This window comes from Mchenga conophoros, linkage group LG22 (assembly GCF_057382185.1).
Source record: "Mchenga conophoros isolate Kocher_MC1m ecotype Shallow Benthic linkage group LG22, M_conophoros_male_GT1.1, whole genome shotgun sequence".
NCBI classification, from domain to species: Eukaryota; Metazoa; Chordata; class Actinopteri; order Cichliformes; family Cichlidae; genus Mchenga; species Mchenga conophoros.
This window is the reverse complement of record NC_140546.1, coordinates 19,748,581-19,766,555: the sequence shown is the minus strand read 5'-3', so window position 1 is coordinate 19,766,555 and position 17,975 is coordinate 19,748,581. Positions and strand designations below refer to the sequence as shown.

At 41.3% G+C, this 17,975-nt stretch overlaps 1 protein-coding gene across 1 annotated transcript; it reads right to left on the bottom strand.

Moving 5' to 3' along the window:
* Positions 1-14,017: 14,017 nt before the first annotated feature.
* Positions 14,018-15,956, bottom strand: lratd2a (LRAT domain containing 2a). Its single transcript, XM_085263144.1, has one exon. The coding sequence runs from the start codon at positions 15,491-15,493 to the stop codon at positions 14,669-14,671; it is 825 nt and encodes a 274-aa protein (XP_085119270.1). The 5' UTR covers positions 15,494-15,956; the 3' UTR covers positions 14,018-14,668.
* Between the last annotated feature and the right edge of the window lie 2,019 nt (positions 15,957-17,975).

The following is a 17,975-nucleotide window of genomic DNA, read 5'->3' as shown; positions in this document are numbered from 1 at the left end:
TCGACAGTCTGACAGATGACTTTGACCTCAGCAAACACAGAAGGCTTCTTGTGGTTGACACATGCAGAGGTTGATGGGTTGCAGCGCGGTTATGGAGGACGTGAAACTTATTCTCACACCGAATCCAGTACAGTACAAGCCTCCAGGCAGGCAGGCAAGGACAGGTGACTTACCTTGATGCCGGTTCCGTTCGACCCCCTAGAACAAATGCACCCCCTATGTAGTCTTTTCACAAACACGCACAAATACACACACAGTGACATATTCCCTCTAATGATAGGGTTCATAACCTTCTTCCTGCTGAGACTTGAGAGCTCAGCCATACTGTTACAGAGCCGTGAGCCATGAAGTCTCCTGTGGGAACAAGTGTTGAATGTGACGACTGCCTCGAGGTAGAAATGTCAATGTGAGGGCAATATTAACAAAGTTCATTCATAGAGCTACCCTTAGCAAAAACACACTGCAAACCACCTCACATAAAGCTGAAATAAAAACCAAATTGCATCAATAAAATGCTCAACACCAACAAAGAAAACAATAGCAGGACGTTTCCTTCTGACGGACCCAAATCCTGACTCCAAACATTGTTATTAACACTTCCTCCCATGGCACATGCTGTTAAAACACCCTCGTGTTAATCAGAATAAGGCTCTCCAGCGTTACGCTCCCCATGCAAAGACTTTATCCTTTGTTTTTTGTTGCTGATGTTATTATCATAATCAACCCTCTTGCAGCAGTGGAATTTCCACTCCTTTGGCTGACCCACCACCGGGCAGAGTGATGAAAATGCACCTCATGAGGGTGAGCTCATTATTCTGAGCTTTAACCACATTGTGAATACAAAAACAGAGTGAACTTACCTGGGTAGGAAACTCAATAAATGCTCAATAAAAAACAAAAGAGAATTATTTATGAAGAGGAGGGGTGGTTTGGTTTTGTTCTAGCTCTTTCCAGTTAATGACTATGTGTTCACTGCCACACTTCTTAAAATCTGTATCAGACTGGATGCTTAAACATCTAAAATTAGCTAAATATTTTCCTTCAGCAATTAGCAGGATTACTATGTGTTAAATATTTGGCTCTAATTTTCTTTTTTCTTGAGCTGCACAGATTAATAAAGAAAACAATGAAGTCATCGCTCACTAACATTTTACAATGATTGTCTTTAAATACTTCTCACTTGAAGTTGTAGCTCATAAAATATTTTCATAAAATATGTTATATCAGCAGGGACCTGTGGATATCAATTAAAGCCTGATGCTCACTAGTGTTCTCCATCATGCCGGCCTTGGGTTAGTATTGTGTTTCAAGGTTAGAATTTGAAAGTGGCTCTTGCATTTGCCTGGCAACACCTGCAGCACAGGAGGTGGACCACATGGTGAGTACCTGACACACACCTTTTCACTAATATGCTTCAGGAGGCAGAGCAGGTCAGCCATAAATTGGAAGGTCAGCGGTTCAATTCTGCCTCCTCCAGTCAGCATCTCAACGTGTTTTGGGGCAAAATACTGGAGTCCGAAAAGGGATTAAAGTGGTCAAAGAGATACAAAAGCATGCTGTAAATTTTCATTTACCATCTCTTGACTCAGTTTAGATTAGGTTAGGGAAAGTATATACATATTATATTTTGGTGTTTTCCCTGCCGTAGGTTATCGTAAACCTCATGTTTTTAGTTTTTGTGTGCACATTGCTCTCACAGAGCTAGCCGCCATATTTAACGTGATACAACCTCCTCTGAAACTGGATTAAAAGAAAGCACTGCACCAAAAGCAAAAGTCTCCTTCTGCTTTGCCTATAGTTTTTCATGTTTGTCTACAAATACTGGCCAAGCGGTGGCACAACTTGCGACGCAAACAGGAAATGAAGAGAGTTCACTTTCAAAGTTAAAGTTGTGTCTCAGAACTGCAGCCGTGTTTCGAAAAGTGAAGCTTTTGTTTTGAAAGCAAATCCCACTTTAACCCTTCAGAGCCAGGCGTATCGTACATGATACATGTTTTTGTGAGTTTTTGAGACGTCTACATCATCAGCGTGACTTTTTTACCCTCAAAAAAATGATATAAATTGCATTTTTAATGACTAAATTGCAAAAATATGGCAAAATGTAGAAAATGTGATACAAATTAAAACTCATATATGCAGATTAAAATTTGATATATTTTTTATATATTTTGTCTAAAGGTTCAACAAACACTCCATTGTCAAAAAAATGGCAGTCATGTTAATGACATATGGTTTGTGGTCATGTGTCCGCAAAACGTCAGTAGTGTTTACTTGCATTTCTGTATGCAGCAATAAACAGTTTTCACTTGAGCTCATTCAAGCTCATTCAAGCAAATTCAACATACCAGGATATTTTTGCTTTGCCTGCAATCCAGCTGAGCTGTTACACAAAGGCAGTTATTATCTCAATAAGTGATACAAAGGTTTTCCAACATAACACTAAGTGTGTTCACATGAAAGGGGTCACATTGGTCCATATGGCTAATCACAAAGTTGTACAGACCCACTGGCAACAGAAAAGCTGATTTTGTAATAATAAAACTGTTTTACTAGGAAAACATGAAGAGGGTTAAACAGAAAACCCAGACTGAATGCAACACAGCTGCTGCAGACACATCAGTATAAATATGATCACCCTATAAAAAAAACACTGAATTATTTAAAAATTGCTTGCAGCCTGGAAAAAGCAGGAACAAAGTTGCTTATAATAATTTACATTTGGCACCAAATTATGCTGTTTAGTGGAAGACATAAACTTTAGACCCTCTAAAACTTTAGCTCATCCTATTTCCATGTATTGAGGTCTAGAGATCTTCCAGGAGAGCTGACACTCTGCTCAAGAGTATTGATTAGTTGGTGATTGGTTTCATACATGTTGAGCTCTAAACTTGAATATAGTCTGTTCTAATGAAAGGATTTTACCTTATAATATAAAGTGCCTTCAAGTGATTGTTGTTGTGGCACAATATAAATAAATTGAACTGAACTGAATTGTTAAATGTTTAACATAAGTTACAGTGATGATGTATCTCAGTTAGAATCCAACCACCTTCGTAATACTGTAAAGTGTAGAAGTGAATTCATATGTCATTTGATAAATAGAGATGTGTTATGATGTAATCATATGTACATTTCTATTTATATTTACATCAGGGGTCTCCAACTCCAGGCCTCGACGATCACACCTGATCCAAAGTAAAAAAAAAATGGTTCTAGAGACCCAGAATGTAACAACGGACAATAACACAAACTGAACTGTAGTGATTCTTAAAGCCCTTTGATAGAGTTATTATCAACAATAATCTTGATTCAGAGAGCTGATGTAGCTCTGTGGTTTTCAAACAAGAACAACAACTAATTTTGAAGCAACTTTTATAACAGCAGAGGTCAGCTGTGGGTTTGACAGCCTGTTGTTAAAAAAAAAAAAATTCAACATTCAAAACATATTAGTAGGTTATGGCCTGGAAATGGAATACGTACAATTATTTAGACTTACATGATTTGCCACCTGCCAGTTATCCAGATTGTTTTTGCTGATGGAGATAAAAAAAAAAAAAAAAAAAGGAAACACTGAAGCACCCTTCTTTAGTATTTAGAGAATCTGACCAGCTCTTATTACGGTCGCTTCACTCAGTTAGGAAGCTTTCTAAACAAATCTGACGACACTAACACAGCCTTACTCCAGTCGTGTTATTCACCTGTTTGCAGATGAAACTAATTAGTTGTGAGCTGTTCCAACAGGTGTTTATTATTTATTTTTATTCATTTATTTGCCCTTGTTGTGCTTTTCTGAAATCTTTAGTTGGAGTTAAAATCCATATAAACATATTTCAGTTGTTGTCCTTTAATAATTCATTTTTCTTTCCTTTTTTTTCATACCACTGTATCCTGTATTTATTTCCACTTTACATGCTGTCACAAGATTGTAATTTGAAGTATATAAATAAAGTAATAAATATATCCACCTGAAGTAAAATTACTTTCCAAAGTGACATTTCTGAAAAGAGTGACGCAGAATTAGAGCCATGATAAAGGTCAGAGTTCACCCTCACATGTTGGGGAGGTGACTCAGCCAGCTGTTATCCTTGCATTTGACACTCTTGGCATCTGGAAGCCACAAATTTATGCAAATGAGCAGCAATTAGTTTGTGGATGCTCATTTGGCCTAACGTACTCCCCAGACACGACTAGAGATCAAAGACGAGATAGCCGAGGGGTTTCCAGGATAGGCTAAAATTTCATGAATACTGATATGTCGTGTAACATCCTGGCTGACCTCCCTGCAGTCAGAATTCTGCAGAATTATGTACCATACCAGAGGAGTCAATTTTCTCTTTTGGCAAAGCTGTTAGTGACAGCACCTCAACCGCGTGTGGAATCATTAGCAGAGGAAGCTCACCATACTGACACTATCTGAACAAATAGCCTCTCAGAAGAGACAGGTAAGCCAAAGCCTCAGACCCTGTGGAGAGAAATGTGAGTGGCTACCTCCTGAATACTGATTAAGTCACAGGGGAGGGCATCCAAGTCCCAGCTGAATATCAACGATAAAATTAAAATGTCCCTACTTTCTTCAGTTTTCTCCTCTGTTTCCCTGAACCCCTGCCCTCAGCTGTTGAAGTGAAAAATGAACAACAACCTAAGATCAGATTCTGAGAGTGATCGATTGCTATTCCGCTCCCATTTCACAATGAAAATGATAATGACACGCACTTGGAGCAACACCTTGGTCCCCAGATCTCCAGACAGATGGCATGTGGCAGTTAGAGCATGTCCTCAGCTGCGTGCAGCTGCCCAGCAGAGAGAGGCTGTCGCTCAACCATCTACTCGTCCCCTACACTCCGTCGGCCATCAAAATTATATGACCAATATGCTCCCTTTCAGCGGAGGCTCAGGAGAACATGCCATTACATGATGTGCTCCATCCAATATAACAAAGTGTGAATGTTTTGAGTTTATTTAGGCCATAAACCTTAAAAAACACCAGATCGAAGTGGAACAGACTCATTAAGAGCGTGTATTTTCCTTCATATTCATAATTTAATCCTTTCATGCAAACTTGCATCTCTGAGAAGGGCCGAAAATCAGCTGATGGAACCGAAAAGATTGAGCAAAGTCGGAAAATTACTTTTTTTTTCTTTTTGCTTGAAAATAAGTGCAAGCAGATGACAGTCAAGACGCCCATACATTCATAATTAATGTGAAAATTGGCATTTTGGTGCAGTGCAATTTTCTGTGCTTTCAAGAGCATCGCACTTTGAACAAGTAATTACTCAGCCAGCTTCGTGAAAGTTGCTGTTAATTTGTTTGTTGAGCGAAAGCTGCAGACACACGAGGAGGAGAGACAGAATTCAAACCAGTTTTGGAGTACCGCTTTACTGTCTTCTTGTGCTTTAAACAGCCTCTCAAGACTTTAAAACAGACTAATTATTTTAGACAGTGGCACTCCTGTGGCCTGGAGGGATCCAGCCCGATGCGGTCTGCATGGAGACTGTCACATAATGAGGGCGCAAATGTCGGGATGCAGGCAGGGGAGCAGACCTGTTAGACACATGCGCACCGATGGCAACACAATCTTTTCAGTGTTTGCAGAGCATTTCATGATAACACCTAATCTTTGATTCTATGTAACGTGCTCATCTTTGTTTAGCATTTGTTGAAAATGCATTAGACCCTTACATTAGTTTATCTAATGTTGTGTTTCTCTTGTTTTGCTGGTGCTGGCGGAGCGTCTGTCAACTGCTGAAGTTTCATCATTTCATGGTGTGATGACAGGAAATATTTACTCTGAATTTGAGTTGTTATTTCAGTTTGATTCATTTGATTTGAGTTATTTTGGATGGTGTGACAGCTCAGACAGGCTCCATCCCTCCAACAACCCTGAGCTGGGTGGTTGGATGATGTTAAGTTCAAGCAAGTGTTAAATAAAATGCTTTGTTTCTGCATAGTTAGTTATTTTGTCTGTTTGCTGGTCCCGTGTTCCAGTTCCTCTTTGTGCTCTGTTTGTTTATTCCATTTTCTGGCACTTTAATTTGGTCTTGTTTAAAGATTTGCTGTGTTGCGTTTGTGCGTTACTTTATCATCCAGCGTGATGCAGCTTCTGTTTATTTCACGTCTTATAATCTGCCATTTTTGTACAGTGCCTGTCTTCCTCGCGCCTGATCAGCACACATTCCATGTTCGTATTAGATCTTTGATAAATATAGTCCACTCTCTGGGCTGTTTAAAGCAATGTGGAGTTTGAATCTTCTCTTCATGCTTCCTCCAGTTTCTTTCCACATGCATGCATGTTAGCTGTTTGGTTATCTGCCTTGTTAGCCCTGTGATGGATCAATGATCTGCCCCGTGTCCACTGGGATAGGCTCCAGTACCCACTACTCCCACAGCCCCATTTGGATAGTTGGAAAAAGCAAGACGGAAAATGAATACATGTTTAACTATGAAAAAAAAAACTGCTAGCTAATGGCAGAATTATTTTTAATGACTTGATTTTTCCAGTTAATGGATACTGAATGGTGACAACAGCAACTGCAAAGCAGTTAAACCTTAAATATGGAACTAGTGCCAGATTAAATAAAGTTAGCATCCAGATGTTTAGATATGCCTTCTAATTAAACTTTGTCATCATTCGTAGATGAAATAAAAGCATAAAGTATTCATTTGTGTAATTTGTTGAGGTATGTTTGTTCCTCCCTTTGAAAGCTGCCTGTATATGCAGCTGTTTAAACAGATAAAGGAGCAATAAAGAAGAAATGTTAGGCTACCACGTCCTTTGACTCACAGAGCCCGCCCTTGTGTCCTCCAATTTAGCGGCTTAATGGTGCGTTAACACCACAGAGAAAGGACTGTTTGGTTACAGTGTGCAAATTTGCATTTGGATTTCCAAACCTCACATCTCACAGTGAAGTGACTTTGAGAACAAAGTATTGTTCTGCAAGGTGAGCTAGTCTTCTGGTGTACAGTAAACTGTAGTGAGACACGACATGCGACACGTCAGGCTGTTAAACACCACGGATCGTTTTACTCAAAGGAGTCAAGCTTTAACGAACCTGTTCGCCGAAAGCTTTCTGTGAACAAGAGTTTAATAATTGTGTTTACTTAGCTGATGCAAATTGTCCTGGCTCCAGTTGGGGGACATTAAAAACAACACAATTAATTTGACTTCAGTACCCCCAGTAAACACAAGGCCCTCTCCTCCCAAAATGACCAGTTCAAAGAGCCACTGCCAGCAAGCGTTGCCATGGGAAAGACCAGTATAACGGCGGCTATAAACAAAGCACACACAGACAATGAAGCCACCTGTCTCTTCTGCATCTTAGCCCGCTCGGCTGAGCCTCTCATGTGTGGATCTCAAGCAAAAGACTTCCGCTTCAGGCAACGCTTTGGGAGAAATGCTCTGGCAGCCTTCCCGATAAAGGGATGCGTGCAAACTTAGTGAGATAAGCACAAAGTGAGTCCAACAAAGCGTATTCTGTCATGCCATGATTGCAAGACTTTAAATTTTAAACAGAACAATTCTTGGAATGAAATCATGATCCATGAAAAATACAGAACTCTGTGTAGTTTTGCTGCTTCTACGTGACTTTCTTGGTCTCATCCGACCATAAACTGTCTAGATAACAGACGTTGTCATTGTTATGTCATGTGCTGATTAGTTTGCTTAGCCCTCTAGAAGTCTCACGACTCAGCAGTAATCTTGAAAGGCCAGTAGGAAATTATTGTGGCTGGGTGGTTAAGGCTAGAAAAGTTAGCTGACTTTAGCAGTTACACTTGCTGTTGTGAAAATTTCCCATAAATTCCACTTTAAGGTGATGTGAGAGCCAGCCTCTGTTTTATGCCCCCTGTCAGTCATTGCAGACAGGCAGCTGTCTGCTAATTAGTCTGGCCATGCCCTAAATAATGCATAATTTGCAATTAAGTTCTGGAAAAATGGACCTAAATGTTTTTTATACCATTCTATAAGCATATTTCTTTCTTCTTTGCTGTGAAAATTGGTATTTTAACAACTGGAAAGAGCCCCATCCCATGGCAGACTGAGTCTACTCTGCCTCTCGCCACGCGACAGAAACGGTCCAACGGATCTTTTGGGAAAACAAGAAAAACCACATGATAGTGGTTCAAAGACAGCCTAGCAATGGGCAGGCACAAAACAGGAGACTTCAAATCTGATTGGCTAACGGGAACAGGTATAACAGTTTAAACACAGGTGATACTAATAAGTGCAGGGCAGACGTTTAAAAGCAGACAGGTGGACAGGAATAAGGAACAAATTAAAACAGGAAAGTAAGCAAAAAGTATCCTAAAACCCTTTCAAAATAAAATACATCAAATATCGCTGATAAATAGGAACGCATCAGGCTAGACAACACAACAAGTCAAACCACTGATGCTCACCCTGCTTTCTTCTACATTTATGCTACTGTCACTCTCTATGTTAGCTTTTGCTATTATCCACTAATTGCTGCTCCATATTGGCTGCTCTTCAGCAAAGGTCACACAGTCTTGCTTTCAAATGAACGTTGGATCCATCTCAGAATGAGCGCCTCATAAAATCCTCATTATTCAACACACCAGTAATCAGTCATTGTGATTTGCTGCATTGCGTTCTAGTTGATTTTACCCTGATTAGTCATTTCTCATTTCGGCCGTCTTTCAACTATGACATCACGGTGTAATCCTTGTCCTGGAGGCACTGGGAAATTTTCCTGGAATGACTCAAAAGACACAGAGAGTGGTGGCTGCGTTGCACCCGTGGCTGTGTTATTCACTATCAAAAAAAGGCAGGCGTAATGAACAAAAGCCTTTCCCAGCATCCCCTCCCGTTTGTCTAGACAGGTCACGCCACAAAAACAACAGGGCTCGAATATTAAAACGTTCACATTCCTTTAGTGCTCACAAACGTTTTAATCAACTTTTTGGGGGGGAAATGAAACCGTGGCGGCCCTCAGTGTGGGGGCAGTTTGTTGATCTTTTTAGTTTATTTTCTCATTTCTAGTAAAAGCTGTGTGTTCGTGCGCCCTTGTAAATCTGTATGTTGCTGTCCTGAAGTGGATTAAACAAGGTTGTTTATTTGAGGGCACTGATCTGCAGATATTTTCACTGCTGTAAAAAGATAAATTTTAATGGAATCAAGTGGACTTGTTACTTTTTGTTGCTTGATATGAACAAAAAAACACAGGAATTCAAAAAGCTATTATGTGCTGTAGATGATAATTTTGTTATTGTACTCTAGTGTTATCATCATAGAAGTAGTTGAGCGTCACTTTCTTATAAAGACTTGGATGAAAAGATTCTTACTTATGCTACATTAAGCTACATTAAAAAAAGACACGGGGGTGTGGATGGGGGGTTAGATTGGTTCTTCCCAGACCCCAGATGTCAGTCTACTCCTTTAAATGAGATGTTTTGCCTGAAAACAGTGAGCGTAATGAATATTTGCCCTCGGGCCTTTGGTTATAGACTTTAAAGGAGTACATTGCAGTGCCTCATAATCCAAAACCAAGGACAATGATCTTACCAGCCATAACATTAAACAAGTGCTGCGAGTGTCTAACATCGCCATAAAAGTAACGAGCAGCAGTTGCATTGCAAAATGAGATATTTTTTGTGGGAAATGTGAAATATTTTACGATGAGCATTTTACTGATAGATGCTTTTTCAGTATCCAGGTGGTAATTCATGCTTTCCGAAGCATATATGTTGTTGCACAGTGGTCATCCTTGAGTTCAAAGCTTTCTTGGTCTATTTATGAGGAAAATAATCTTGTTAGTAACTCTTTAAGTGTCTTTAAATCAAAGTTAACCATCCCCTGTGACTCATGCAAAGCAACTCTAAAAGAGTTCAAGAATAACATATGGAGCTGGGAATAAGTATAAGATTTGTCTTTTGGGCTGTTAACGTATTTATGTGAGTTCAACTAATCTCGACAACTCATCAGCATCCTGTGGAAACAAAGCCTACACAGCAGTGGAAGCAGGCAGAGCTGCTAGCGCTGACAGTTCTAATTGGGTTGCCTTGGCAATATCCGAACTTTCACATCCCATCAGGTGAAAGGACGGAGGAGACCGTTAACTCTGGATGACTTCTGCCTCCCAGTAAGAGCAGTCAGACTGTCCTTTCATCTACCATAAGAAGAAGAAGCCAGATGAAAATAACGCACACTTGGTGATAAAAGTAAAGGTTCCACATTGGCTACCAGGAACATCACAGGAACACCGGAGTAACTAGTTTACAATATACTGGCTCACATGTTGCTTAAGAACAGAATTTTTTGAAAATGGAATCTTTATATAACTTTTTGACAATTTTTTTATTAATTAGATATTCATTTGCATATCTGAGTTTGTGTTCTGCTATTTATTTAGGTTTTTCAGGATTTTTCGTGTCCACAGTGAGGCCACAATCTAGGAATTTTCTCCTTTTCAGGGGTCACGAGCTAAAAACCTCAGCCGACTCTAAACGAACCATCTTCAAACCTCAGTGAGGAAACAAGCTAAAAGTACAGATAGATAAAAACAGGGTCTCAACTGTCTCTCAGTCATTTTTGAGTTCATGCCCTGTAATATTGACCTAATCTGTCTGCAGTGCCACTCACATGGAGGCTGTTCCATCATTTTCACATGAGAGGATATTAGCTCTTTGCAGCCACGGCAGTAACATCTGCGCAGATGCACTCCTGTCTTTTTAAACGACTCCTGGCTCACTACAAAAGTGTCTAATATACTCTGGAAAGACTGAGCTCAACAAGACTCCAAGGATGGTTTACCGTGTCATAATTTGATTAGAGTGCTGCAAAGAATGTGAAAGCAACCTCTGGGAAAAGGAAACACAAAGTAGCTTTAAGAGCCCAGATATCTCTCACAGTGGTGAACCACGTGAACCAAACTATTTTAGCATGTTAGTTCCTCTGGTAGGTTTGACAGGATGTCACATTTAAGTACAAGTTAAAAACATCAGAAAGCCGTGGTTTCAGTTTTACTGTATACTTGACATGTCAATGCAACCTGCAGTCATTTTGCATTTCAGTTGAAATAAATGAAATGTGAAGGACATGAGGTGTAGGTATTTGTTAGAAGTCCCCCAGTATTCTTAATTTTTGTGGGTGAAGTAAAAATCTATTTATGCGACGCCTTTCTTTTTAGTGCTCAGATTGCAACCTATATATAAGACACTCTGATGAATATTTGCCTTGCAGCAACATCTGAGTTCTTTCACGAATAATAAACTGCACAAATAAATTAATATGTTCAAAATAGTTTGGAGTAATTGTTTGTTATGCACGGGCTTCAAGAGAAAAATGCACAATGCAGACTACTAAAATTCTAACTACTTACGCTTATCACTGCCATCAGTGAGGAACAATGTGCAGTCTTTCTGCCGATGTAAAGCTGTATCATCCCACTGGGGCCTTTAAAAACTCAATAACCATGTTCCATCGTGTTCTTAAGAGCTTCAGTGGAAACGGTTTACTGTCTGGAACACTGCAAAACTGAAAAGTGGGTTTATATGCAAAAACCAATGCAGCTTTTTGTATGATGGTCCTTTTGCCACCTGCTATTTGTTTGGAGTGCTAGTTAAATAGCAAAGTGGACAGATGGTCTAAAAAACACTGTAAACACTCGTTGTAGTTTGAGGAGGAGGGATTCTTCATTCTGTGAGAAGTTTTTCATCCAAACTTTCCTCCAGTTTGTTCACTGGGCCAAATCTTCACCTTATGACCTGTTGCTTCTGGCTGAATACAGTGCATATCTCACTTCTGCAAGCAGGAACACAGGCATGACGTTAGGGTCCCCAGAACAAATATTGCTTAAGGCGCTTTTTGTTAATTATTAATTCTGATCTACTTCCGGCTCCCTTTCTCTGGCTCCTGGAATCATCTCAGATTGTGGCTCTGTGTTTTTTCAGAGTTCATTAATGCAGGCATTTTACTTTCTGATAGTCTAAACCAGGAGAGAGCAGATTATCCAAGCAGCTTAGGTTACTATGGTGACAGCTCTAATAAAGGTGAGCCCAGATGAAATGCAAAGCTACCTCATAATAACCGGTAAATCATGCACATTTCCACTAAAGAGCACAGATTTCAGCTTGTGCCTTTAAAACCGTGTGGTCAAATCAAAGTTGGAACTTCATGTTGTACTGAATGCCACTTTAAACCAGCAATTTGACCTATAAACCCATCAGGGAACTGTTTCCCAAAATCACAAATCAAGTAGGCAGTACATTTGTTTTCCCCTTCGACTTCTATATAGCTGGGTTTATTTTTACAGTCAGACCATAGACCATCAGTGTAAAAGATGAACATAGCATCCAGGTCTGAAAAATGAAGCCAAAAGTGCCAAAAACCTTCATCAATTTTAGTCAACAGGGATGTTTCATCTGTTTTTTTGTTTGTTTTTTTAAAAAACTTCTGTTCCTGTAGGAAAACGTTGTCCGGCTGAGCCCTCCTGCAATTGAGTCACTCATTTTGAGACATACAAAATAGAACTTTGAGTCCATTAATGGGTTGCAAGATATGTTTTTTACTGGCCAAAACCCAACCTGGTCACTGGTGGTGTGACAGTGATATTGGACAAAAAGGCCTGGCTTACAGTCTCTGGTCTAATTCATCCCAAAGGTGTTCTGTGGGGTTGAGGTCAGGACTCTGTGCCGGCCAGACAGGTTCTTCTATATCAAATTCAATCATCCATGTCTTTATGGACATTGCTTTGTGCACTGGGGTACAGTTATGCTGGAACAGGAACCCCACACCAACAGGATGCCCCCTCCACCAAACTTTACACTTGGCAGAATGCCATCAGACAAATATCGTTCTCATGGCAACTGTCAAACTCAGACTCGTCCATCAGATTGCCAGGAGGAGAAGCATGATTCATCACTCCAGAGAACACGTCTCCACCGCTCTAGAGTCCAGTAGCAATGTGCTTTATACCACTGCACTGGCTTTGCGTCACGCTTGGTAACGTAAGGCTTGGATGCAGCGGCTCGGTCATAGAAACACATTCCATGAAGCTCTCTACACACTGTTGTTGAGCTAATCTGAAAACCACATGGATTTTGGAGGCCTGTAGTAAATGATTCTGCAGAAGGTTGGTGACCTCTGCCCGCTATGCACCTTAGCATCCACTGACCCCAGTCTGTAATTTTACATTAACTACCACTTGTGGCTGAGTTGCTGTCGTTTCCAATCGCTTCGCCTTTGTTGTAATACCACTTATTGTAGTAGCAAGTGTGTAGTTAAAACTGCACTTGTTGCACAGGTGGTATCCTGTTATATTTTTGTCATGCAGCACTAATAAAAGTAATCAACTTCATTTTAAACATATATTTCCACTCTGTGTGCTAGATCACTAGATTGATGTGGCTTTAGTTTCCTGTATTTTTTGCAGCAGTGTTGCATTCCCCTTTTTATGTGATCACAGCGTCACAGCCTGAAACCGAAAGCCTAACTTAAGAGAGAAAGTTAAGAACCACAGATTTTGTCAAACCAGCTAAGGTAAAGAAAGCCTGGCTGTGTACAACTTCCTTTATCTTATACCTCTGGTGATTCTGAGAACAAGAAGAGAGGATTACCCAGAATATGCTCATTGGTTAATGACTTGTAATTGAAAAGTGATTAGCCAGTAAGTGTTCATACTCAGACCTGTCCCTCGCTCTTAACATCAACCTTCAGAACACAAAAGGTGTTGATGACAAAACTCTTCTCCAGTGCTTCACAGCAGGACCTCATTAACCAGTGAAGTCCTTCTGGGGTATGTGCATCCATGTTTGTTTTTTAATACTGTCTATGAGCCAGAGTAATCACCCCCTGCTGGCCTTTTTTTTTTTTTTTTTTTTTTTAAAAACCCACAAGTTTCAGGCACTTCTACGTGGACTTTACTTTTGAGACCCAGCATCTACATCCATCTTTTATGGACAGTCAACAATTAAGAAAATGTATCATATGCAATGATGCACTGAATCCATATTGTGTTTTTCTTACTCTAATAATCAAACATAAGAGCACAGACAACAAGACTCATTTCAAAAAGAGACAAAGATTCATGGTTTACTTAAACTTCGGGTACAGATAACAAAGACAAGCTCCACAACATTTTCTTCAGATGTGCTGGAGTGAGGATTACCCTTAAGGGCAAAACGAACACTGCTTGTATTCAGCGAGCAGCTCTGACACTGCTGTCTGGGTGAAATGAGATGAAGTTGAACCACACAAGGATCGAGTAACAAGACACGCTATAAATAGAGAAAAAAAATCTGCTCTACTTACAGAGTCATGACAGTTTAAGTCAGATGTGTAAAGCTTTTTATAAAACTATACATTCTGTGATTGGAGAGGCTTTTGGGAGGGGATGAAAATCAGGCTATTCAATTTATCTTAGATAGCTGAATTCATGTTTGCTAAGGCCATATGGCAACAGAGGATGTTGAAGATTGTGGCGTTAAGGCAGTAGCGTCGATGTAACTAATAAAAACATGATGGACCAAAAATCCACAGCTGGACTGACAATATTCAGGTAGGAATTATGACATCTGTGCTTAACAGAAAACAAAGATATGGATGTTTGCTACAGGCTGGAGGAGGACAGTGTAACAGATTGTGTTCGGTAAAGGCTACTCTACACTTAAGTTGCAACGCAATTAGCCTATTTTGAAGAGCACGAAAAAGCGGACATCATTCAGCTCCCGGCTCGCTTTTGATCTCCTCCATCCTGCTGTAATGAGCGGCCAGCTCCCGAAGCACGGCTGTCCTGCCCAGGTGATCGTTCCTCCTCTTCTCCATGATCATGTCCTCCAAACTCTGAAACTCCAGCACGTGCGGCTGTTTGCCCGTCATGAATATTTTCAACCTGTAGGGCTGCTTGCCTATGCGTATCTCCCCACCCATTTTGAACTCCCTCTTGCCGAACCTGCACCAGGCTGCAAAACACTCAGAGTTTCTCCAGCTCAGCTCCCGGTCCTTTAATCCCACCTGCTCCATCGCGTTCTGCACCACCATGTCCTGACCCAGAGCTTTGAATTTGTACAGCTCGTTAACAATCCGACACCTCCTCCCTTGACTCGCATCGGTCAGAAAGCGGTTCTTTACCTCGGCTCTGTGCAGGTGCACCACCTGGAAGTCTCCCACATACACCGCCCAGTGCGGGTACTGACCCGTAGCCACAAACTCCACCAGATCACCTGGTTTGCATTTGTTTAGCAGATTCTCTGGGGAGTAAACTTCCAGGTTCACCGACTTTGCGCTCTTCTCGTAAATGCATTCGTCTCTGTTGTAGACGGCGCATTCCACCTCGTCGCGCTGGTCGTACTGTTTCTCTTCCTGATTCGGGTCTTTATCGGAGCCGTCTACCGCGCAGCCGTCCTCCAGCTCGTCGTCGTCGTTGGAAAATATGTAAGAGACGCCGATCCGCGGACCGTCCTCGGCGTCCACGCCGTTGGGGTCCACTGTGGGAACTTCTGCGTAACTTAAATGCGACAGCCTGTCCATCTGGTTCCCCATGCCGCTGCTCACCTGGTAGCAGCTTGTGTAATGTGATCTGATGCCGAAGGCTGTTACCGGTCGCCAAACATCCCAACCATCTGCCACAAAAAGGCTAAAAAAACTTCCTTCGCCCTGCCCTCAGACAGGGTTTTGTCCAAATTACGCATAAGAGTAACTCCGTTTACCGAATGCGCCGATAACCACTCGGTGCCCCATCAACAAGTGGAGTTGGGAGGAAAAGACAAACTGCTTACAGATTCGGCGAGGACAAATATCCCTCAGGTGTAGCCTCACCTCCTGTTTCCCTGCGTAAAGTTACGTCCGCCCTCTGTCGGAAAAGAAACGATGAAAGCAAAATCCTCCACAGACACAACGACAGAGCGACGTGTTTGCCTACATACGCAGATATAAGCAGCTCAGGAACTGAGCAGCGTGCCACACCGGGTGACTCGGCATCAGCAGGGACTCTCTCCAGCTACACGCAGCGCCGCTTTTAAAGCGGAAGTGCGCGTAATTTTCTCCACCGCATCTTTAATATCCGCTCCTGCTCTCTAATGAGCCGTTTCGTTCACTCGGATTCTCAGTTCATGCTCAGACTGACTCATTAAACTGTAAAACAATATACACAAACATTTTATTGTGTTAGTTGTTTGCAGTCATATGGATCTACTTTGAGTCTGTTGGTTATTTTAATTGTAAATATAGTTTTGGAACTGAGGATATATGTATATTTGTGAGAACAAACAGACTAATTTTATGATTACTTTTTAGTGCTCTGGTAATTACTGCAGGCACACTGTCATGGTCTTAACATGTATGTAAGTGTTTGTGATGTTCTTTGATTTGTGGTGTGTATTGGAAAGAAAATCAGTTAGTCAATCAAATCAAGTTAGTCAAATCAATCCTGGAATGATGAATCTATAGATAAGTGACTGATGCCTTGGTACAAATTACCACTGTCCTATAAGGGGACAGTGGAGTGGGGTGTGGGGGCGGGGTTCTAACATCTGGAGATATTTTTACAGTTTTGACCACCTCTCTGTCCTTGAATGAGCTGAAGCTGCCAAGTACTTTGCCTGCTATCTCCTGGAGGGACCATAATATTTCCATTATGTTTGTACTGGCTCGTAGAATGCCTGGAGGTGCTCGGTTATGGACTATTTTCTCACCACTGTATCCCTCCGTCAAAGGGAATATGCTCCCCGAAATGGCACACACTGCTACTGCTGCTGCAGCAACCTCTGTGTGACAACACCTGTATGTGAAACGGCTTGAGGAACAGGACAGGTGCTGAGGGCTCCGAGCAAACTTGCAGTTTAAAGGAAACAAATGTTACATTATGAAGACAAGAGAGAGAGAGACAAACTTTGCAGGGTGAATGACCCTGAGTGTGACCTCAGTATAGTTTCAGTGTCATTCTGTCCTTGGTGAAATGCAGAATCACCTATTACAGATTTCTGCAGTTTAAGCAGGTAGAAAGGTCTCATTTAAGAACTCAACAGATTAGGAAGGAGACCTTTTGGCAGCACTCCTCCAGACTATCAGGTTAATTAAGAGACTGACCTGTGGTAGAGCTGCAGAGGATCACATTAAGTTATTTCCCCATAACCCCCGAGTAGTCCAGGATGAATGTTTTTCCAGGTTAGTAAGACTGTGGCAGGGTCACAAAGTGCATCTGTAATGCAGATTTCCAGGTCACAACAGTGCCACTGAGCGTTAGCACTCCAGATATGGATACAGCACTGTATGTAACTGTAATTCCACTTTTAGAGTTACATCAGCACATTTTTTCCTAGTTGAACGAATGTAATTAATCTAATCAGGCACAAGAGTTTGTAGACTTGTGACATTTGTGGCCCCCAGATGCTCTACTGGAGTATGAGGGTGTGCATGTGTGTCATTGTTTGACCCGATACTGATGCAGCTTCATTCAAAGATCATCTACTTCTGATTTCTCTTGAAATGACATAAAAATGACAAAGCAGCAGACTGTGTGTAAGAGGCTGGTGTAATTTCACCATTCACAAGCGTTTCATCCACTTCGGCTCAAGTTTGTGCTCATTGTGTGAATAAGCACAATTTTTTTCTGGGCTTTTGTGTGCGGCTGTGTGCGCGCGTGTTTTACTTTCCTCTTATTTCACTCTGATGCCCTGCAGCAGCCTCAGTCTGACGCTGCATATGATAGGAGTCAAAAATAACATGCAGAATGAATTCAGCAGATGTATTACACCTTTAGAGGATGAGGTTTTATATCAACGCAGGCTGAAGGTGTTGGGAAAGAAATAGACTGTTAGAGTGGTGACATGCAGCCTATTTGACCGCTTCTTGGTGCTTCTTATCCTCCGGTGGCATGACCCAGTTTACGCCCCCGGTGCCCCCTGGTAACACTCTGTAATTTGTGGTGCTGGGAAATTACTGGAGCAGGGAGGCCTGGGAGACACACTCAATTAGACAGGGCTCCACCTGTCCGATGGGGACACAGCCAGCCTCAGACTGACAC